The sequence below is a fragment of the Carya illinoinensis genome, chromosome 11 (genome assembly GCF_018687715.1).
Source record: "Carya illinoinensis cultivar Pawnee chromosome 11, C.illinoinensisPawnee_v1, whole genome shotgun sequence".
Classification (NCBI taxonomy): domain Eukaryota; kingdom Viridiplantae; phylum Streptophyta; class Magnoliopsida; order Fagales; family Juglandaceae; genus Carya; species Carya illinoinensis.
In genome coordinates this window covers 7,723,468-7,748,188 of record NC_056762.1, presented here as the reverse complement: position 1 = coordinate 7,748,188, position 24,721 = coordinate 7,723,468, and the positions used below count along the sequence as shown (strand labels likewise).

At 36.7% G+C, this 24,721-nt stretch overlaps 2 protein-coding genes across 2 annotated transcripts; one reads left to right on the top strand and one right to left on the bottom strand.

The window, feature by feature from the left end:
* Window positions 1–3,516: 3,516 nt before the first annotated feature.
* LOC122282176 (uncharacterized mitochondrial protein AtMg00810-like) lies at window positions 3,517–4,397 on the bottom strand. The gene is made up of 2 exons (XM_043094131.1): window positions 4,275–4,397; window positions 3,517–3,867 (listed from the first exon to the last, which is right to left on the bottom strand). The coding sequence occupies exons 1-2, from the start codon at window positions 4,395–4,397 to the stop codon at window positions 3,517–3,519; spliced, it is 474 nt and encodes a 157-aa protein (XP_042950065.1).
* Window positions 4,398–22,670: 18,273 nt separating this feature from the next.
* LOC122282175 (MDIS1-interacting receptor like kinase 2-like) lies at window positions 22,671–24,251 on the top strand. The gene is made up of 2 exons (XM_043094130.1): window positions 22,671–23,859; window positions 23,944–24,251. The coding sequence occupies exons 1-2, from the start codon at window positions 22,857–22,859 to the stop codon at window positions 24,249–24,251; spliced, it is 1,311 nt and encodes a 436-aa protein (XP_042950064.1). The 5' UTR covers window positions 22,671–22,856.
* The last annotated feature ends 470 nt before the right edge of the window (window positions 24,252–24,721 follow it).

Below are 24,721 nucleotides of genomic sequence, written 5' to 3'. Positions count from 1 at the left end.
CTCTAGCTAGCTACGCTCAAATTGGGAGCCAGCTATATATGAACTTGACCAAGCCACAAAATAATTTGGAGTCGCCACTTTCAAATCAGGACCAAGTCACACTGAAAGGAAGGCACCCAGCACAAAGAAATTTGGAAAGCAGGCACTCCACACACAAAAAAAGTAGGTGGGATTGGGGAAAAGATAAGGTGGCCATCTTGCCACGACGTAATCATAGTAATATTTACCATATCCACTAGGAGAGACGATATTGTCAGGACTATATAAGTTTGGAAGACCGAGGACTCTTAGGTCTAGAATCAATAATTGAATTGAAAATTTTTAGGAACGCATTTCAAACTTATATTCTTCCATAACTATTGGTTATAATTTGATAACTAAAATTTTCATATGTTGCAATTAAGAGAAGATGTTGAGCTATAAAATGATCTAGAGTTATATATGTAAACCATAAACTAAATTTTGTATTTTACTGTTATATATGTAAACCATAAACTAAATTTTGTATTTTACTTAATAATGTAAAACATTAATGTTATATATTTAAAAGTTTTTAAGTAACGCAATTGCATACTATACATGTAGCCATCTATCTAGTGAACGTGGAGTTTTTTGTTAAATATATTGTTTCACCTAGATAATTACAAATTACTTTGAAAGGGAAATAATCTACTGAGAATATTATATTCTAATTTAGTTTCTTAAAATAAAAAGGGAGAAAAATGTAGTTACCATAAAATTTTAAATGAGTCAAAATTCTAATTTGATGATACAAGAATGATCTATTAAAAAATTATTGACAATTTGCAAGACATCCATGAAGACGTGGTCATTTAAAAGGCATTGGCCAGTGCTTGTTATGAGTTATAGACAATAACAAAAGTATAAAAAATTAAGGAAAAAATACAAATTAGATAAGATTATAAAATATATATATATATATATATGTATTTCTTTTATGGGTCAAAGCCGTGAGGGGCCTAAATGCCAGTAAGTCGTGACCTGCATAATGGTACCCTACTAGTTGAAAAACCGGACATAGGGGCCTAAGCGGTAAGAAGTCGTAAGTGATTTTTTAATTTTTGACATTTTGAGCCATAGCTAATTACTCCCCAAATCCATTCAATAAATATTTAGGTGGCTAATACCAGTAGTTTGAGGTGAATCCATACTTAAATTTTAAACTCAAACCTTGAATCTAAACATTCAATCCAAATAACTCAAGAGTAATTCAAGTACTACCATTGAGCCAACCCACCATGCACCTTTGATATATATGGTTGTCCTTTTTGTTTTCATTAGTCATCTTCCCCGAGCATAAGTTGGAAGGGAGATGAAATTAAGCTGGATTGCGAATCTACTCGGAAATTATTAGATTCTGTTTACCAGAATTGCAGTACCATTTCTAAAAACAAAAATTGAAAAACAAAACATCAAGCTAGCTTTGAACAAGACCAACGCGTCCATGTCTAACAAGAAGGAGGGCCAACAAAAGTCTTCTACATACTGTCGGCAAGCTTCTCTGATTAAATAACACTCACAAACATTATATCTTGGAAGCCCCAACATGAGATTCGCTTTGGCTCCCTTGATATCCGCTCCCCCGATATCCGCTCCCCCTATAATTTTGTTAGTACAATATAAGACTTCCAATATGCAAACGTGGAGTGTGGAAGGGATTCTCTCGATCCTTTCAAATTTCACTCCCTCCCGGCCTGTTCAATCTCTAGAGTAATAATTAACCTCATGCATGTGCTAAAACAATCATACCACCTCCACTCGATCGCCACCACTTTGCCTACACTATCCCTTGCCGTGGATCATCCTTTTCCCCGCTCGCAACCGCCACCACTTCGCCTCTAGGCATGTAATATGACTTTTGACTTTAATTCCTCCTCTTTGATCTTTGTCTTCTTTCCCATTTCTCCAACTTAAACATGCTCTATCGACACACAACTCACTTAGTCTCGATTAATTTTTCTCCAATTCAAGTTAACTTAAATACATACCGATGACGATGACGATGACGACATTTTCATCTCTATATATAGGAATTTGTAGTTCAAGACTAGACGTGGGTGGCAGCCATATATATCAAAGTGGAATTAACATTTTTGTGATGGCTGCACAATTTTGAAAATGGCTAACGTGATTATTTGGGTGCTGGAAGTTTGTAATAATTAATATGCACCAACCAAATGCCCAATAATATATTCAAATCGCATTCCAGACTATCAAAACCAACAAAAAGATTCCACTTGCATAAATTTCATCTTAATATATAATTGATTGGTGTTAAATGAGTAGAGAAGTGGGAAGACAATGGATCATTTAATGCTTCCTCATTGTGAGGTGACTAGGGCTCCAAGAGATGATATTTTCAGTAGAGTCCGGCCGGCTAGTACTATGGGTTATGACTGGCAGGGTGGTCGATCTCTTAGCCATCTGAAGAGGTCTACACGGCATTAATCTGCAAATAGTAGCAATATTGAAGATGGTCCTTATATGCCTATTGTGGTTTATTCAGAGGGAAATAAATTGACTGAGACTTTGAGGAGAACCAAGGCTTAATGGATGAACTTAGATGCTTCTTCTTCATTACACTAATGATATGGGCTATTGCTATAGAATTCGTTAATAGATGTGGCTTTCAGCAAATATTTTTGTTAAGAAATAAATTGGTAGAATAATTCCACATACTTCTCATTGATCTCATATACAAATATATAGACATATTTGATGATTTATACATGGAAAGAAATATAAACTAGCTATACAAAAAAATTGAGTAATTGTCAAATGACTAAATTGGTGGGATTGCTAAAATTATGGGATTTGGTTGTTGTAATACTCCCCCTTAAGTTGGTGCATGAAGATCCATAATGCCCAACTTGTGAGACAAATGATGAAAAGGATCAAAACATAGGGCTTTGGTGAAGATATCAGCGATTTGCTAGGAAGAGGGAAGATGAGCTGTGGTGAAGAGACCAAGGGGAGTTTATCACGGATAATATGGCAGTCAATCTCAATATGCTCGCTCATGGAAGACTGGATTGTGAGCAATGTAGATGGCAGACTGATTGTTACAATAGAGGGTCATGGAAGCAGTGTGTGAGATGTTGAGGTCATGGAGAAGCTGCTATAACCAGACTAGTTCACATGTAGTGACGACCATGGTGCTGTATTCGGCTTCTGTAAAGGAGCAAGCAACTGTAGTATGTTTCTTAGTTCGCTCGGAAATGGGGCTAGAACCAAGTGTGATGAAAAAACCAATGGTAGAGTGCCGAGTGGCGCGGCAGCTGGCCTAATCAGAATCTATGTAAGCACTAACATGAAGATCATTAGAGGAAGAGAAAAAATGCCTTGGCTTGGAGTGCCTTTAATGTAGCGAAGAACATAGGTGGCAGCTGTCATGTGAGGAATATGGGGAGCATGCATGAATTGGCTGAGAATATTCACCGCAAAGACAATATTCGGTCTGGTGATGGTGAGATAAATGAGACACCCAACTAACTGTCAGTAAGGGCCGAGATCAGGGAGAAGTTCACCATCAGTGTCGTTGAGCTTCAATTTTTGTTTCATAGGAAAGGCCGCAAGGTGAGAGCCAAGTTGGCCACTATCGGCAACGATGTCTAGGGCATATTTTTGCTGATTAAGAAAAATGCCTGAAGGGGATCGAGCAACTTCAAGTCCAAGGAAATATTTGAGAGGTCCATGGTCCTTGGTTTTAAAGTGAGTGGAATTAATAACAGACTTGAAGTAAGAAACCTGAGAAAGATCATTGCCGACAACCAAGATGTCATCAACATAAATGAGACCAATGGTGAGATTGGTAGCAGTGATCAAGGTAAATAGAGAGTGATCAGCCTGTGATTGAACAAAACTTGCAGTACGAAGAATAGATGTTAGTTTAAAAAACTAATTTCGAGAAGCTTGCTCGAGGCCATAGAAGGATTTTTGGAGGTGGCATACACGTGTCTTCCCCTTAATACAATAGTTAGGTGGTGGGAGCATGTAAACTTCTTCATCAAGTTCACCATGCAAGAAAGTATTATGAACATCCATTTGGTGAATAATCCAATTTTTAGTGGTTGCAACTGTGAGAACACAGCGGACTGTGGTCATCTTGGCTATTGGAGCAAAAGTTTCATGATAGTCTAGGCCTTCCACTTGAGTGTAGCCTTTGGCCACAAGCCGGGCCTTATAGCACTCAACGGTATCATCTGCTCGGAGTTTGGTCTTGAAAACCCACTTGCAACCAATGGGTTTCTTACCAGAGGAAGAGGGTCTAGTGTCCAAGTGGAGTTTTCTTCAAGAGCATGGAGTTCAAAAGCCATAGCTTCATGCCAGTGAGAGTGGTGAGTGGCTTTTGAGTAACAAGTAGGTTCAATAAACATCGTAAGGGCAGTTAAGAATGAATAATGAGTAGGAGAAAAATGAGAATATGACAGAAAAGTAGATAGGGATGAGAAGTACTTGAGGACTGTGCAGTGGTCGAAGAAGCAATGGACTCCATGGGTATGGTAGGACAAACATAATTAAGAGGATATGCTGGACGAGTAATGTTGCAGCGGGGACAAGAAGAAATAGGGATGGTAGGTGTAGGGTCTGAATGGATGACCGAGGAGGGGTTGGAAGGAGGAATGGGTTCTTGAACAGGTAAAGAAAGAATGGTGGAATTGGGTGTATGAGAAGATACATGAGATTGGAAAGGAAATTGGTCTTCATGAAAGGTGACATCTCGTGAGTAGAAAATGGTGTCTGTGTCAAGGTTATATAACTTATAAGCTTTATGATTTATAGGATAGCCAAGAAAGACATAGCGGGATGCTCTAGGTGAAAATTTATCTCGATGAGTGGTAAGGGTCTAAGCATAGCAAAGGCAACCAAAAACACGTAGATGGGTGTAGGCGGGTGGAGTGTTGAGAAGAAGTTGAAAAGGAGTTTGATTCTGGAGGGAGTGACTAAGAGTCCTATTGATGAGGTAGGCAACAGTAAGGTCACAATCTCTCCAAAATTTAAGGGTTAAATGTGCCTCTGAAAATGAAGGCTACGAGCAATGTTCAGAAGGTGCCAATGTTTACGCTCTGCAATACCATTTTGTTGAGGAGTTTCAACACAAGTATGCTCATGAATGATGCTGTTATTATGAAAATAGGTTTGGAGATTATGAGAAAGAAGTTCTTGGTCATTATCGGGGCGAATAATTTTAACTATTGAATTAAATTGAGTTTTAACAAGTGCAAAGAAATGCATCAAATGACTAAAAGTTTCTGATTTAAAATGCATTAAATAAATCCATGTAATGCGTGAAAAATCATCAACAATAGTAAAAAAAATAATGTGCACCACAAATGGAGGCCGTAGAATAAGCACCCCAAATATTACAATAAAGATGATTAAAATGAGTCATAGTCTTATTAGCATGATTTTGAAAAGGTAAGCGAGTGTGCTTAGAACGAGCACAAATATCACAATGAGAAAGAGTATAAGAACTATAAAAAATATTAGGAATAGTAAAGCTAGAAGGATGACCTAGACGTTGATACCATAAGGTCTTATTATCAAGATTTTGAACAGAGAAAGCAGTGGACTAATGGGGCTGAAGAATATAGAGCCCATTGCAAGCTTCACTTGCTCCAATCAGCCTCTTCAACTAAAGGTCCTGGAAAAAAATATTTAGAAGATGAGAAAATTGCAACACAAGATAAATTATTAGTGATTTGAGGGACAAAAAGAAGATTATAGCAAAAAGCAAGGACATAAAGGACAATTGGGAGGATGAGATTTTTGGATAAGGAAATAGAGCTGATGCCTTCAACGAGAACAATTTCTCCTATTGGGAATCTAATCGTACAAACCATGGGTGGCTATTGAAGGCTCAAAAAGGAGGATCAGTAGTGGCTTATATGGTCACTAGCAACACTGTCGATTATCCAGTCCATCTTGGAGTCAAAAAAACAAGGGAGTGATGAGGAGTTACCACAAAATTAGCCGTTGGAGATGAAAGCCAAAGCAGGTTCATGAGTTGCTAGTAGCTTTCCAGCGAAAGACCTAGGATTGGGCATGAGGTGGATCCAGAGAGATTGGCCGCAGTAGCAAGTGGTTTTCCAAGAAGTGATGGTTGGCGTTGATTGCGGGATTCATGACAGGGAGGATATCCAACAAGAAGCCAACAACGGTTATGGAGGTGACCATCTTTCCCACATTCAGTGCACTTGAGAGGTGGGCGACTGGGGTGCGAAGTTCGAGCAACAAGTGCGAGGTTTTCTAATGGCATACGAGGGACTTGAAGAAGGAGTTCATGTTCCTCTTGGAAGATGATTGAGAAAAGTTTATTCAGAGGTGAGAGAGGGTTGGTGGCGAGAATTTGGGTTCGAAGAGCAGTGAACGAGTTGTTAAGTCCCAGTAGAAATTGGAACACATGTTCATCCTTAACTCTCGTCTCCAAGGTACTGGCATCGGTGAGAGGTTGGAGATTGCCCAATTCATCCCATAATTGTTTGCTGCTATTGTAATAGTTAGGTATGGAGAGTTGGTTTTGATGGAGGTTGAAAATTTCTCGTTTGAGATGGAAGAGACGAGCTTTGTTGCCATGGCAAAAATACGACTCAAGGTCGAGCCATACATCTCAAGGGTCATCATGGTAGTCTAGAGAATTGGCTTTGAAGGGGTTATGGTATTAAGAATCCACGTCAGGACCATATCTTTGGTGCTGCTCCATTGGGCATAATCGGGTGAAATTTTGGCAGGGGCTTTGAGGGTGCCATCAATGAAACAGAGTTTATTTTTGGCATTAAGGGCTAGGCAAAGGGCACGTTTCCATTTGAAAAAATTATCTTTGATGAGATGGTTGGAGACAAGAACAAGGCTTGGAGAATCAGAGGGATGGAGTAGGTATGGAGAGGAAAGTGGGGAAGCATCAGAAGAGGAAGCTATGGCAAGGTGAAAGTATGTCAGGAACGATTTTTTGCTAATACCATGTTAAGAAAAGTTGGTAGAATAATTCCACATACTTCTCGTTGATCTCGTATACAAATATATAGACATGTTTGATGATTTATACATGGAAAGAAATATAAATTAGCTATAAAAAAAATTGAGTAACTGTAAAAGGACTAAATTGGTGGGATTGCTAAAATTATGGGATTTGGTTGCTGTAATAAATTTCTTGCATCTATTTTAAGTTCGTGACTAGATGCTCTCTCTTGTATACATCATCCATGTGTGCTTGGACTACGACTATTTCCTATTGTGGCTTATTTGGAGCAAAATGAATGACTGAAACTTTGAGGAGAACGAATGCTTATTGGATGAACTTAGATGCTTCTTCTTCAACACACTAATGGTATGGGAGATTGCTATAGAATTCATGGATTTGGCTTTTAGAAATTTTTTGTATCTATTTTAAGTTCTTGACTAGATGCTCTCTCTTTTATATATCTTCCATGTGTACTTGGAGTACTGACTATTTCCTATTATCAATAAAATTTCTTAAAGTTTTATCTTTTTTACCTATAAAAAAGAAAAGGTTTATCTTAAAGTTGCACCATTCGTCTATTTGACCCGTTAAATATGACAACCTTGAAAACTGGTGGAGTTCTCAAACTCCTTATTTTCAATCTTGTGAAAATAAAAAACCTAAATAGAAATATACTAGATGAACATAAAACTAACAGAAATAAAAGGGCTACCCTTGAGGGTATGCGTACAGTATATATTTATGTTATATATATATAGTAAATATATAGAAATATATTTACGTTAGATATATATAGTAAATAATGCATATATATAGGGAGCTAGGTATCACCCTCTCCCCCTCTCTCCCTCCAGGCACTTGCAGTTTGTAGTGTTGAGTTATAGAATGGTGATAAGTGTAATATCAGCGACCACCATCCTGGTGGTTGACTTCCTAGGGAGCGAGCCTATTCTCCTCCTTTATGGTTAATGTTGTTTTGCCATGTCTCGTGCTTGCCCCCTTCGATGGTCGAGAATCTTCTCGCCCTGTGCCTCGGTGTTCACCCTTGGTCTTTCCTCTGTTTTGGATTGGGTCAACATCTTGGTCTTTTTGTCGGCTTGCTCCAGCTTTGTCTTTCTTCATGTTGTCAACACCCATAGCTTATCTTTAGCATTTATGAACTCATCCTCTTGGTCCATGAATTTTTGTAGCGTAGTGGGGGTCTTATTAGCTAGCTCAACCATATAGGGGTTTTGAAGCCATACACCACCCAACATGGCAACGAGAGTAATCTTCTCGTCTTAGTCATTAGTAGTCATGCACACTTTGTTAAATCTAGCCAAGTGGGCTTTCAAGCTCTCGTCCTCTCACTGCTTGATGTTTAGGAGGTAAGTTGTGGGTCGTCTTCTCATCTTGCTAGTCATAAACTATGTGATGAAAAGGTGAGCCAGGTCCTTGAAGTTGCATATTGAGTTCGGTGCTAGTGATGTGAACACCCGCATCGATCTTTTCAAAGTCAATGGGAAGGCCTTGCATGCGAACTCCATAATGAATCCGTGAAGGGTCATGTAAGTCTTGAAGGTATCCAAGTGCTTCAAGGGGTCTTTGGATTAGTTGTATAAGTCTATTTAGGCTACCTTGCATTTTAATGGCAACAACACAACCATCACTTTCATGCTATAAGGCAGGTTCGTGCTATGAGCATTTGGTCCACCAAGGATGAGGCTCCACCCTTTTTGGCCATCACTTCGTATTTGTCCATGAGGTCACAAAATTCATGCTACATCCTTTTTTTTCCTCATCATCAGTGCCCTTCCCCCTGCTCCCAATGACTCGTGACTCGTCTTGCCTATTATGGCTGGGTTTAATGTCTTTGGGCAACTTGTTAGTATCAACCCGCATGGCCTTGTTTTTCCTCTTGGGTGTTTGCACTTATGCCATCAGTGTCTTTCCCAACTGTTCCATTTTCAAAAAGCGTGCTTCCATGCCTTCTAATAAGGCTTATGGTCCTCGAGTTGTCTTAGAACGGGTTGTCACCTAGGGGTGAAAATAGAAGGTATCGATGTGGTTTTGGTCCAAAACTGAAACCGCATCGATAAGGTGAGAATGTGTTTATCTCAACTGAAATCAGCAGGTGAAACAGAAGAAAACTGTTGACGTTAGTCTTGGTTTTCTTTCGGCTGGTTCACTGACATCGTCGGTGGCGCAATGTGAGAGAGAGGAATGAGAAACAGAGATTCATAGATTTACAAAGTTACAAACAATCAAATGCAATCATTACAGATTCACAAAGTTACAAACATCATTGATTGATAGACTCACGGACTCAACAATGAGGAATGGAGAGGAACTTACAGACTCATGGAAGAAATCTTTCTGTTTGCCAAGATTCACAATGACACAAACACCTACTGTCCGACATGAAGAGGAACTTATGGGGGAAACACCGAAATAAAGGTTGCAGACTCGTAGCCTTGCTGCGTGAGAGAGAGAGAGAGGAGCGAGAAACAGAGAGCTTAGAGTGAGAAAGTGAGAGAGAAATGAGATCGGGTGGGAGAAGAAGAGGAAGGGGAGGGATTTATTCGAACCCTAATTCCAAACGATGTCATTTGGTTTAATTGGCCGGGACCAAATTGGCCTATGTTGGTTCTTCAAATTAACACTGCCTCCCGACCAATTATGGTTAGTTCTTGACTCTAGCGGTTGGTTCTCGTTGGTGTTGGTCGGTTCTCTTGGTTCCTGTACACCATTGTTGTCACCGATATAAAAAGGACACATTATGTTTATAGAAAAGATCACATAGATGGCGACACTATTAACATCATATTTTGTACGTCTAGGCAAGGTCCTAACAGCTCGAGCCAAGATCTTCACATGCGAACACAAAGAAGAAAGTGGCTTGGGGTTGTCTGGGGAACCTCCGATACTTAAGTTTGTCTCTTCGTACGTATTGTGATAGCTTGAGTATTTAGAATTAAGAGAGAGTTTTTTGCACATGGGATGGGCATTTATAAGAGGTCTCGAGGGGACATTTTGTTCCCCTTTTCAGGGTGGAATCGTCTCGTTCATGTTTGTAATAGTCTGGACATTTAATGCGATAGTCTTCTATGGTAGAGTCATTAATGCGGCATGACTTCTAGGATGACGCCACTAATGCAGTGTGGCACCTAGGGAGAGTCCCGGCCATGGATGAATGACGCAATCACTTCTGGTCCCCTCTATCAGAGAATGTGGGTTATCTGTGTCTGTTGATACCTCGTATTTACGTGTATTTTAATTAAATAATTATTTCATTTATTTTATTATTGGTCCTCTTGTTTTAAAATTTATGAGTTTTGTTATATTATTTTATGATATTTTAAGTTGTGAAATTTATTTCAATGTGTCTTTCTTGTTATTAATCATTATTTATCATTTAAATTGCTCTTTATTCTAAGATATTTTATTGTTTTATTATTAGATTTTATTATTTTATTTCTATTTAGTCACTGCGTTTAAATTATTTTATTTAACTCATTGTTTTGAAATTATTTTTGTTGGATCAGTTTTAAGATCCACAGCCATAGTTTAAAATACACTGTTACGTTGTTGTGTAACCACCTCTTATACCTCCTTGTTCGTTTGAAAATTATATTTCATCAATATAAATAATTTTCCAAAGAATTTCTTGAGATTTCCTATATTTTTGCACTAACAAATCTTTTGCAGTTTGGTTGGTTGTGCCGGACTTTGAGTCCGAGAAGTATGGAGGTCGGGTTGGATAGGAGGACGGATTTGTTTGTGAATTGATTTATGCTTGAGTTTTTATATGTTATGTTTGGTGTGATGACATTCATCATTATGTTCATGCATTTTCATGTGTTAAGGATGAAAATTGGGTTTTCATGTTGAAAAAAGATTTTGGGTACATGTGTATTTGAATGGATTGAAAGGAATGAAAGAGAGGAGAAATGAACTATAAGGATGGTGGTAATCAGGGACAATGGTAGAGTTTCGCCTGTGATTCTAGCCTACAGAGCTCTGATAGATTGAAAGAGAGGATAAATGAACTATAGAGACAGTGGTAAGTAGGGACAGTGGTAGAGTCCCACTTGTGATTCCCACTTACAGTGCGCGTAGTAGGGATGATGGTAGTCCCGCATGCGATTCTCGTCGACAATGGGAGCTGTATGGATGGTGGTAGTCTCACCTGTGATTCCCGCCTACTGTGCATATGGTAGGGATGGTGGTAGAGTCTCGCCTACGATTCTCGTCTACATTCCTAATTGGTTAAAGGGCAATTTTCTGAAAAAATTGAGGTTTTTAATAAATAGCTATGAGAACCATTTTCTAGAAAAATGGCCCAAATGGTGGATCCTATGATTGGGCCATTTTCTGGGAAAATGGCTGGTGGTTATGTTTGGGGAATGGTTTTGGGTCATATGCATGTTTTTTCTTGTGCACGCATGTTTGTTGATTGCATGAATATATTTTTATCTCTTGGGTTGTTTTGGTTAGTTACTTTATGAGACTCATAAACTCACGGTATTCAATACCCTATGATTCCATGGTTCCATTTTATGGAATCGTAGATTTTGATGTAGATGAAGATGTTGAGCTTGAGGGATCAGCTTCGTTGGATGAGTGACATGTGATCACTTTGGTTAGGATTGTGTATCGCTTTTTGGCTATATACTTTTTGGTTACTTTTTACTTTACTTTCACTAGATAACTGTATGATATTTGAAATATTTTTATTTTGATATGCGTGTATTTAAACTTCTGGTACATAGTTGACTAAATGTAAATTACCAGCTGGGACTTTTGTTGTACACTTTTTGTATGTTACATACGCTTGGAGCACTTAATGTTGGGATGCGTGACTCGTGTTGTCATCATACTGACGTCACGATTCTCGCATTTTTGTACGTGGGAGTCAGGGCATCATAGCGTCTCCTGTTCATCTACTAAATAATTAATTGATTCTAGGTTTAGTAGGTAAAGCATGAGTCGGCGGGTCCCATTTGTCCCTGTCTATGGTTCCACATGATGCATTCTTCTTTCTTTGAGATGATCTTGAGGACTAGCCCCCTTTGGGCTATTGTGGGGCCTTGGAATAGTGGGACTCGGGCTGGACCGGGACTCATTGCTAGGCTCACGCCAACCAGAATGGGCATAGCAGGAAATACCCTTCCCAAATTCTTTTCTCCATCGACTCTATAGCTAGTTGGATGGCAAGCACCCATGGAGTACTTACATTAGACCTCCCTCTCTTTTAATGGCATTTCCTACATCCCTTGCGTGTTTTCTTTTATTTCATTTTTGTACTTTTTTTAACCGACTTTACATACGGTTCCTAAAAACATGTAAGTGGAAAGTAAAATGGAGCTACTGAATAAGTTCTGATCACTTCTCAAAGTGCTCGATCGTGGAAAAAAATAAATAAATAAATAAATTAAGAAACAAAACTGAATGAAAAATAAAGCATCATGAAAAATAAATCGAGCACTTAAAGTTGAATTTGATCGATCCCATCTCAAGTGGCTTATTTATTTACTGCTCTTATAAAGACCATCATGAAACACAAATGTCTCTTTCTACAAAATGAGGGACCAAGACTTTGACAAAAGTGCACAAAAATGCAATAATCTTCCAAGGTTACATGTTTTTCTTTTCCCAACGCTAGTTGTACGTACATGGACAGGAACTAAAATAATTGGAAGGAAGAGTACTGCCTCCTTCAACACGATTATGGACCCCAAACCTCTCCTTACACAACACAAGATAGTCGATGAAGGCACAAATATTCTTCCAAGACTACATATTTTCCTTTTCCCATAATTTTCAACCTTGAATTGCGGCAAAATTGTCGCGAGGAAGTAGGGTACTGTACGTATACGAAAGGATGAGATCATGATCTCTTGAGTTCTTGTCTGAACTTGAAACCTCTGAGTAGAAAAGAGAGAGAGAAAATAATTAAGTCCTACAACATTTATTGTTGCCGAATTCAATAAATGTTAAATATTCGATAATATTGTAACAGTACAACAAATATGGCTTTTAGTGACAGATTATAAATAGTGACGGTTTCCAAACTGTGACTAAAACGTATTTACTGTGACGGTTTGTGAGATCTGTCACTAAATGTTGGGCAAGAATTTTAAAATGTTCGGACGTTTCACATAATACGTTCGCACGTCACAATAACGTTTGAATGTTACGTATATTGACGTGTGAACGTAAAATTTTTAGCACGAACGTTCGAATGTTTTATCTAATTACGTGCGAACGTGAATATATTAGCGTCAAGGTTCGAACGTTAAAGTGATAAGGTTCAAACGTTATATGTTAATTTGCATAAATTAACCATAATATATATATTTTTAATCGTAAGGTTGAGTAACGTTATATTAAAAAAAAATTAAGAGTAGAAATTAAGCTACACAATACATACATTAAATATTTGTGTCCATTACATATGTCAAAAATAAAAAATAAAATATGATAAATTTTTACAAATAACTTTTAGAATTGCTGGTTTACAAAAAATCGAAACTCCTCAGTTAATGTCTCAACCTTATTGTTTAGCACATCTACATGATGTGCAATATGTGTGACAGCCTGATCTATATGCGCAATCTGTCTATCGATCTGTCGGTCTATATGCGCCTTCATATCTGTCATCACTGCATCAACCTAAGCAGGTCGCACATCCCCAGCAAATGTAACTCTTGACTGCTGACTAGTACTCGCCGACGGGCGAGCAACATCGGCCCAGACTCGGTCGGGGAAACAAGATCTGGCGTAAGACCATACTGACGCTAAGCTGAACCTCTCCCCTGTCTAATGCTCCGGCAGTGTGTGGTCATGTCGATGGGGCTCATCTGGTTTATCATCATCTCTTCCGCCTGGAGTGGCATTTCCTAGGCTAGTAATAAGCGACTGATGATGACTCCGTATGGGAGATTATCCATGGTAACGATGCTGGCCTCGTAACGGATCCGCTCAAATATAATGAGGGCAAGTCAATGGGCTCACCACGTGCCAAGAGAATCAGGAACTGTGCATGAGCCCAACTGAATGTGCTCTTCTGTGCCACAGGGTCTACATTTGTTGCAACAAAAATGTGTAACATGCGAAAGAAAGGCAATAGCTGATTCTAGCTGAACGAGTTCGGCCTATCGGGTTTCGTGCGGTCCGTGCCAGTGAGGATGTAGAAATCCTGGTCCCGCTCATCATCACCAACCTCAGTAGCAATAGGATCGCCCTCAGGTCGATCTTCTTCATGACTGGGCGTAAACTCAACAGGGCCCAAAGATGAAGCAGAAGCGGCTGGATCTGCCGCGAATATGCTCGGGGAAAATGCAGCTGCTGTGTCACCAGCCTGAGCAGCTATCGACTCAGGTAGTATACGCAGAATCTGGAGTAAGTCAACGATAACATCCGCCGAGAACTGAAACTGTACACCACGTAGTTCGAGAGTATGGGATGATGCATCGTTAGGCATGGTGGCCATCCCAATGTAAAACTCTCGAACCATTGAGGGGTAAATCTTTCCCCTCAATGTGCATATGGGGCCCCAGCCTCTGGTGACGAAGACGTCTCTCAGCGTCTTCTGCTCCCAGCTGAGCTCATCAAACTCATTAATGAGGATTTCTCGTTCCCCCATAATAGTTCGTGCCTCCAGTCAAGCAATGTCTGGATTGCCTCCATCCCTCCCTCGCTTCCTTGTCGCAATATACCGAGCTATATCCTGAAAATTAAAAAAAATGTAAGTTATAAAATTTTAAAAAATGATTAGAATCACAGATACATACGTATTATGACATATATGGATTATAAAGAAAATTAAAATATCATCCTTATAAATTTACATAATTTTGATAGAAATTTTTTTAAATAATTTCACTTTTTCAATATCAATAATAACAATAATAAAAAGAAACAATATAAAAAAATTTTAATAGAAAACGTTCGAACGTTATTGAAAGTATGTTCGCACGTTAAAATTAACAATGTCAAGTGCGAATGTACAAAGATGATATGTTCGGACGTTTTATCGAACGTTTAATTTAAACGTTTGATAAAAAGGGACGATTGAGTTCATTATGTCCGAACGTATGATATCAATGTTCGAACCTAATGAATTTGAACCGTCATACATTCGGACATTCTTACTAGCCGAAGAAGGCCAACAGTTTACGTTTGAACGTTTTATCCAACATTATGTTAAAGCGTTGGATAAAATGTTCGCACGTCAAAAATTACGTGCACACGTTACAATTTAACGTGCGAATGTAAGGAATAGTAAAGGTCACATGTTCGGACGTTGGGTCGTGATGTCTGAACGTTACGAATCGGAATCGCTGAGTCGACTCAACCATTTCTGAAAGCTTCAAAACGCATGTTTCGAAGCCACAAACAACCAAAATAAGCATCTACTAATAGTTTCTACGGTCCTATTTTATCAATTTACGGTGAATGGTGGCCGGAAATGCAACGAACAATAACCAGCCTACGGTGGGTTTCGAATTTTTGAAACCCACCGATTAAAATGGTAATAAATAGAAGATGGGGAGGGCACATTACCTTTTAGTGACGGTTGTGGCGGCGTGCGTGGCGGAGAGGAAGAGGGAGTGAGAGTTTTAGTGCGAGAAATGGCCTGGAAACCGTCGGGCTTGGTTTTATATATAGTTAACTTTCGAACGTTTCATCTACATGCGAACGTTATAAATTATACGTTCGGACGTCATATCGACATGTGAACGTATAACGTATACGTTCGGACGTTAATCAAAACGTCCAGACGTTTAAATGGTAACGTCCGAACGTTTTTTACACTATAGTTATTACTATATTACATATAGTTATTACATATAGTCTTAATATAATTATATATATAATAGGTTAGTATAATATATATATCATAGTTATATATTATATGTAAATGACTTTAATATACTACTATAGTCCATATATATATTGCTGGATATATATATACACTACTATATACTATAATATAGTATATATTTGTAGCATATATACTATATTACTATACAAGTAGCAAATATACTAGTAGCATATTATATCTATAATATATACTATATAATATAGATACTATATAGTATAGTTATTATATATAGATAATATACTATATAATACTTATACTATATTATCTAATAACTATGTTACTTTAATATAGTTATTAGATATACTATAATATCTACTATTATACTAGTATAATATACAATTAGTACTATATACTATATTACATATATACTTATTATAACTATAATATATAATATAGTTATTATATTATAGTTATAATATAATAATATATTTTATTATTATTAGTTAATAATAATATTATAATATATATATAGTACGTTCTTATATAATAGTTATGTTATATATATTATAATTGGTACAAATTATATATTAAATAATATATTAAATATTATAATTTAATATTTAAATTATTTATTAATTATACTAACTTCTATTATGAAGAAATGAGATAATCTAATTTACGTTCGAACCTTATTGAATAACGCTCGGACGTAATAATAAATTCGGAGGAAATTTTTCCGCTGAAACCAAAAATCAACAGTACGTTCGAACGTTTAGTATAACGTTCGAACGTGATGAGCGAATCCGTAGGTGGGAGAATTGTACATTCGAACGTATGGTATAAATGATAAGCGGGATAATTATACGTTCGAACTTTACTGTGTGAACGTTCGGTGGGTAAATTAAAGTTCGAACGTTTCATTAATGAACGTCCGAACGTTAATTGTATAACAATCAGAATATAAAACTTTCACGCACAGGAAAGCAGAGTCATTTATGCTTTCAGCGTGCGTGAAATTCGGAGAGAGAGAGAGAGAGAGTTTTAGAGAGAGGGAGAGAAGAAATGGAGAGTTAGAGTGAGAAAGGGAGTGAGAGAGAGTTAGTGTAAGAGAGAGTTTGCAAAGGCTTTTTTTAAGCATTAAGGTAATAAAATTTTCTCTATTTTATTTGTAATTTACATGATATTTGTCAATTTTTTTTATATATATTTAACTAACTAGTATTGTGTATTTTTTGAAGGATCATTTGTTGGGAATTGTTGAAAATTTGTGATTTTTGAAGAGGAATTTATTTTGAGCACAAGGTATATATACTAAACTCTATTGTTACATTTTTATTGTGGATTTAACTTGTGATATGGATTGTGTTGTTTGGATGAATTGAAATGAAAAATTGTTGCTATTGAATATGTTTATTCTTAATGTGATAATGTTTTAGTATAGTGTATGGTGTTGAATAATAATTATTTGTGAATTTATGTGTTTATTTTAGTAATATGTTGTGATTAAAGAATATATATAACAATTTCGATAAAAGTAAATAGTGTGATTATTTGTTGTGCATAGTAGATATTATAATATAATTGGAGGACTATATGCAATATATATAGTATATTTGAATAGTTACGATAATTATAAGTTATAATATTATTTACAACTATTATCGATATAATTAGTTAAATAACTAATATAATAAATATTATATAAATATAAGTGTCAATTATAAGGCATAATTATATAGTAAGAATTAAAATTCGTATTAGTAAAATTATCAATAAATAAGTATCTATATTATATATTAACAATTATTAAAAATTATAATTATAAAATAATAATTCCTAAAAATCTAATAGCTCAATAATAACAAATATTTTATCTAATAATATATTGTATAGTGTTATTAGTATCAATCCCTAATAATAATTATCAAGTAATTATATATAGTATTAAAGAAGGATTAATAAGAAATAGATAAGTAATTATAATAATAATAACTTATTTAATAATAATAATTTTGGCAATAATAGTAATAATTATATAATACTGATAACAATTAAGTGTTATCAATATATAGTATAACTAGTAATTATAATCTAATTTACTATATATTCTATTAAATAGGAAATAAATAAGTAAAAATTGTTATTTTATGCTATATAATAACAGATAAAATATAAGTGTTATCAGTAATTTATAATATTAATTATAATGTATTTTGTAGTAGTGTTATATATTATATAACTGATAATAAGTATAATTGGTTATTAGGAATTATATAAGTCTACAAATAATTTCTAAGTGTTATCAATCATTAATAATATAAATATTATTAGTACATAATGTTAATTCAAACAATGTGTACTAATTTATTTGTAGACTTTTTTGTTAGATGTTGTATAATATTGCATAAATAACCTTAGACCCGTTTGGGAATTAGTGTACATTTAGGTGTACATTAATTCCTGAATTGTCCAGTGTGGACAGTTTAAGATTATATTATCTGTATTGCACATAAACGTTATTCCTACTTTGAACTTTTAGTATGAAGTTTCGGTATCTTCCTCATTTGTTCTTCGGGTATACTGTTCTTAGGGTCATAATCCCTATATGTGAACATGTATACTTGGAGAATTATGGAGAAATGCTGCCGAAATTTCTACTAACATTCAAAGTAGTAGAGTGACGGGTCTTGTGCAATATGGAGAATATAATCTCGAATGGGATAGGACCAACTACGTTGAGAAAGAGTACTTTGAACATGATGTATCATGACATGCATGTGTATTTAACTCTTATACGGGTTACTAAAAAATTAGATGTTTTTAGAAATGGATAAAAGTTGGATGCGTCTACGCAATAGACTTGGAAAAGATTACATACCCTATGCGCGTGGAGTAAGAACCTTCATTGATTTTGCAAAGGCCTCTACTGATAGTCGTGGTTACATTAAGTGTCCATGTCGAGGTTGTAAAAATTTGTGTGCGATAGGATTGGATGAAGCTGAAAGTCATATATTTGTGAATGGTATGGATTTGAGGTATACTCGATGGGTACTTCATGGTGAGCCGTATGCAGAATCAGCGGATGACTTATTCAGTTAGCGGGAAAATTTGCGGCACGTGGATGATGATTATGAGCGAGATGAGATGGAGGAGATGTTGGGTGACATTGGAGCTGGAATGTTTATGGATGAGGTTCATGACAATGGCCTAAGTGGGCGACGGAATGATTCAGAAAATTTTTCGAAAATGTGGGAAGATGCAAAGCGCGAGCTTTATCCAGGTTGTACAAAACATTCTAAAATGTCGTTTACTGTGCAGTTGCTTCACATAAAGTCATTGTGTGGAATATCAACCAAAGCAATAAACATGGTATTAGACTTATTTAATGAAGTGCTTCCTGAAGGATCTGGATTGCCGAAGAACTTTTATGAAGCGAAACAGTTGAGAAAGGGATTAGAGTTTGAGTATAAGTCCATACATGCGTGCAAGAATGATTGTGTTTTATATTGGAAGGAGAACGAGGAGAAACAAGCATGTCCTATATGCGGAGAGTCGAGGTGGAAGGATAAAAAAAGCGTGCCGGTTAAAGTATTGCGATATTTCCTATTGAAATCCCGGTTGCAAAGATTATACACGTGTAAGAAAATAGCTCACGATATGAAGTGGCACAAAGAGAAAAGAGTTACAAATGATGGATTTATGAGGCACCCAGCTGACTCACTTGCGTGGCAATCTTTCGATAATCAGTATCTAGAGTTTGGGATAGAAGCAAGGAACGTGCGCCTCGGACTCACAACTGATGGATTCAACCCTTTTGGAAATATGAGTACAAGTTATAGCACTTGGCCTATAGTATTGATTCCGTACAATCTTCCACCATGGAGGTGCATGAAGGCGCCCAACTTTTTGTTAACTTTGCTTATCCCCAGCTCGAGATCACCTGGAATGACATTGACGTATATTTGCAGCCGTTGATTGAAGAGTTGAAAGAGTTATGAGAAGCAGGCGTCAGAACTTATGATGCATCCACATCAACAACTTTTCAGATGCATGATGCGGTAGTGTGGATAATAAATGACTTTTCAGCATATGGGAATCTTTCCGGCTGGAGTACTTAAGGAAAGTTAGCATGTCCGATGTGTAATAAAAAAACTACTAGTGAGTGGTTAAAATATTTTCAAAAGTTGTGTTTCATGGGTCATCGACGTTATCTACCAACAAATCATGCATGGAGAACAGAATCCGCTAAGTTTGATGGACGAGTAGAAGATAGAATTGCGCCAAATGAGTTGTCTGAGGAAGAGATCCTGGAACAATTGGTACATGTGGCAACAAACAATTTTGGCAAAGGTCAGGGAAAGAACAAGAGAAAACGAGGCGTAGCAAAATTGAATTGGACAAAGCGTAGTATTTTTTTTGAGTTGCCGTATTGGTCGTCCTGCATGTTGCGACATAGTTTGCATGTAATGCATATAGAGAAGAATATTTGTGATAATATACTGGGTACATTGATGAGCATCAATAAAAAGATGAAAGATACAATTAAGACAAAGAAAGATCTTGAGAGAATGAGAATTAAACATAATCTGCATTTACGAGTAGAAGGTGAGAGGGTGGTCATGCCGCATGCATGTTTTACAATGAGAAGGGAGGAGAGGATGGACTTCTGTAAATGGTTGCAAGGTGTGAAGTTGCCAGATGGTTATGCTTCAAATATCAGTAGATGCGTAAGCCTTGATGACTGGAAAATTGGCGGATTGAAAAGTCATGACTGTCACGTATTTTTGAAGAAGTTATTACCGGTGGTAATTTGTGAGAAGCTTACATCTGCTGTATGTGTTGCCATAACCGAACTGTGTATGTTTCTTAAGGATTTGTGTGCTCGGGTAGTGAATTGAGATATGATACAGAAACTGGAAGAAGACATTGCTGCTATACTATGTAAATTTGAGCAAATCTTTCCACCGTCATTTTTTGATGTCATGGTCCATTTAGCAATACATTTACCCCAAGAGATAATGTTGGGTGGACCGGTACAGTTCCGTTGGATGTATCCAGTTAAAAGATATTTAGGTCGACTGAAGCGCACTGTTGGGAATAAAGCCAGAGCTGAGGGTTTAATAGCAAAGGCCTATATACACGATGAATGGTTAACATTTTGCTCTTTATATCTTTGTGGTGTTGAGACAAGATTTATTCGTCAAGAACAAAATGCTGATCTTGCTGCTCTGCCTCCTCGTGAGCTATCAGTATTTTCTTAGAATGTACGACCTTTGGGTGCAAAAACGGGTTATGATTTACTTGATACAGAGTTGGGTAAAGTTCGGTGGTACGTGCTAAATAATTGTCAGGAGATTGATCACTATCTGAGGTATGTCGTTGTACAAGGTTTAAATAATTCTAAAGATAATAAGGTTAACTATAACTTTTGTTATGTAAAATAATATGATAAATTATTTTATACAGTGAGCACATGGACAAACTTAAGATGGAAGGCGTAGAGGATATAGTGGCAAGACACGAGTCAGAATTTTCTGGATGGTTTGAACAACGTGTATGAACTAAACTCTATAGTATATGTTACATGATGAAAGTTTTAACTCTAGTTAATATTTAATAAATGACATTATTTAAATTGTTAGATATTGGAACAACGTGCTCGTGATCCCGGATCAGTCTCTTTTGAATTATATGCATTGGCCCGTGGTTATAGATTCCATACTCTGGACCGTGAACATAATAGAAAGACTCAAAACTGTGGTGTCTTGGTCGAGGGGAGTCATGGAACAGATGATATTGATTATTATGATGTCATTCGTGATATTATTGGATTGAAATATCTGGGTGGGTCTATAACATATATCTTTAAATGTGATCGGTGGGATCTAGGCGGTGGTCGGGATTCGATATTTAGGGATAATCATTTTACGAGTGTCAATATTGCATCTAAATGGTACGAAGATGATCCATTCGTACTGGCTTGTCAAGCTACTTAAATCTATTACTTGATTGATCCAATGAAAAGTATTGATGAAGATAATGGAGAGATAACTTGGCGAGTTGTACAAAAATTTGTCCCTCGAAATATATATGAAGTAGGAAATAGTGTAGATTACGACAATAGTGGAGATGAAGATGACACTCCAAATGTAGAGCTGCCTACCAGGAAGATGGAGGAGGGGGTATTAACTTATTTATTGACCTCGGTGCACTCGAGTTGCTCCCCTTATGTAGAGATGACGTCCCACTCATCCATCTCGACCCGTCTTCATTAAATTATCATTCAATTGAAGAAAGTGAGAAAAGTACAGAAGAAGAGTCAGAAGAAGAAGACAAACAAGAATCCGGGGGGGAAGTGGATAAGGATGACGAAGAAGAGCTTGATGATGATGACGAAGATGTTATAGAGAGAGATTCTGAAACAAATATGGAAAATACATCTGAAGATGAAGACTAAAAGTACTAAAAAGTTTATTCATATACAACCATTATAGAATTTTATAAGAATAATAAATTTATTCTAATTATATTTTTTGTTATATATAATCATTTCCAAGTATGCCGCCAAAAAGACAAAGAAGAAATGTACCTCCTCCACTGACTCCAAGTCCTGAGCCCATTGAGGACTCCTCAAGTAATTGGGGAGACTGTCATCAATTACAGACCCTACTAGTTGGTAGGAACAATATTACTGGTAGCATACCACCTGAGATTGGAAACTGGACTCGGCTTGGTGAACTTGATCTTTCTTCAAATCATGTAGTTGGAATGATTCCAAAAGAATTCGGAAGGTTGATATCTTTAGAGCGATTAAGAATGAATGGCAATCAACTCTCTGGTGCTATACCTTTTGAATTTGGATCGTTGACAAATCTTGAATACCTTGACTTGTCCTCAAACAAGCTGAGTAAGTCAATTCCAAGAAATTTTGGGGACTTTGTGAAATTGATCGTCTTGAATTTAAGCCACAACAATTTTAGCGAAGGGATTCCAGCCCACCTCCTAACCTTATCTCATATCTCCAAATTAGATATAAGTTACAACTTTTTAAATGGAGAGATACCAATGGAAATTAAGAAATTGGAGAGCATAGTGATCTTAAATCTCTCCCACAATTCTCTTTCTGGTTTGATTCCGAAAGCATTTGAACAAATGCATGGCTTGATGTATGTTGACATATCCTACAATGAGTTGCAGGGTCCCATTCCCAATAGCAACGCATTTCTATATGCTCCTGTAGAAGCATTACAAGGGAACAAGGGATTGTGCCGTAATGTTACTGGACTACAACCTTGCAATGCTTCCATTATATACAGACATAGCTCCAAAAGGGGACACAAAGTCGTGTTTCTTCTCGTTTTCTCACTTTTAGGAGCAATTTTTGTACTACTTTCTTTCTTTGGGCTTATTCTCTTTATGCAAAGAAGAAAGACAGATCTAAAATCCAAACAAAGCAAGACCGAGGGCCAAGTATCGTTTCTTTCAATATTACATTTCAATGGAAGAACATTGTATGATGAAATCATAAAAGTGACCAATGGTTTTGATGCTCTATATTGCATTGGGAACGGAGGACATAGAACTGTCTATAAAGCAGAGCTAGCTTTAGGTGACATTGTAGCTGTGAAGAAATTCAATCAACCACTGCATGATGCTAGTGAGAGCAAATTTCAAAAGGAGTTCTTGAATGAGATAAGGGCATTGATGGACATACGACATCGAAACATTGTTAAAATTTATGGTTTTTGTTCCCATGTGCAACATTCCTTTTTGGTTTGTGAGTATCTAGAGAGGGGTAGCTTGTCCCTAATCTTGGGTAACGAAGATGCTGCCAAAGTATTGGGCTGGAGTAAGAGATTGAATATTGTTAAAGGTGTGGCATATGCCTTGTCTTACATGCACCATGATTGCTCCCCTCCGATTATTCATCGTGACATATCAAGTAGCAACATCTTGCTGGATTTTCAATTTGAGGCTCACGTTTCAGACTTTGGCACTGCTAAGCTTTTGGAGCTAGACAAATCCAATTGGACTTCCCTTGCAGGCACTTACGGATATATTGCACCAGGTAAGTTATTTAATTGTCCTATCAAAGAATAGTATGCATATGTATTGATTTTGTCCATCTTTCCTTCATTTCTTTTCTTTGCAGAGCTTGCTTACACAATAAAGGTAACTGAAAAATGTGATGTGTATAGCTTTGGGGTATTGGCTATTGAAGTCATTAGAGGAAAGCATCCAAGTGATTTCATCTCCACACTATCAATGCCGTTAGCTTTGGAGAACATACAGTCGAAAGATATGTTGGAGCAACGGCTTCCATTTCCAACAGCTCAAGTTGAAAATGAACTTAAAATAGTTATACAACTTGCCATGAAATGCTTAAATGTCTATCCCCAATCAAGGTCGACCATGCACATGATTTCTCAAGTGTTATTGATTGATATTACAAATTCCTAGTGCCATCCAGATGTGCGTTGCCAACATGAAAGCTAAGAATTGAAGGTTATAGACTATCGAGATAATATTTAATGAGAATAAGTACTAAAATCATGTGCTAGGCTAAGATAATTATTAGAGCATTTTCTTTCCATCCCAAGTATTTATGTGTAACTTTAGTTTTCAGTTGTATGAGTGTTAACGTATCTTTTTATTTTTTATTTTTTATCATCTCATGTCCTTCAATTTAATTCCAGCTATATTAATCAATCAAAATGTCTTTTGGGAGTATAAATGTTGCAAGTTTTTGCAACTTGAAGGTTTGTTTGTTCTCAATAAATTTTTTAATAGAAATCCATGTGATTTGAAACTTTTGGAGTTGAAGAGCTTAATTTTAAAAAGTGGGAGCTTGAGACACTAATTTTTACCTTTTATTTAATTTAGAAGTACTCTTATATATAATTTTTTAGAGCTGCATGATACTTTTTATA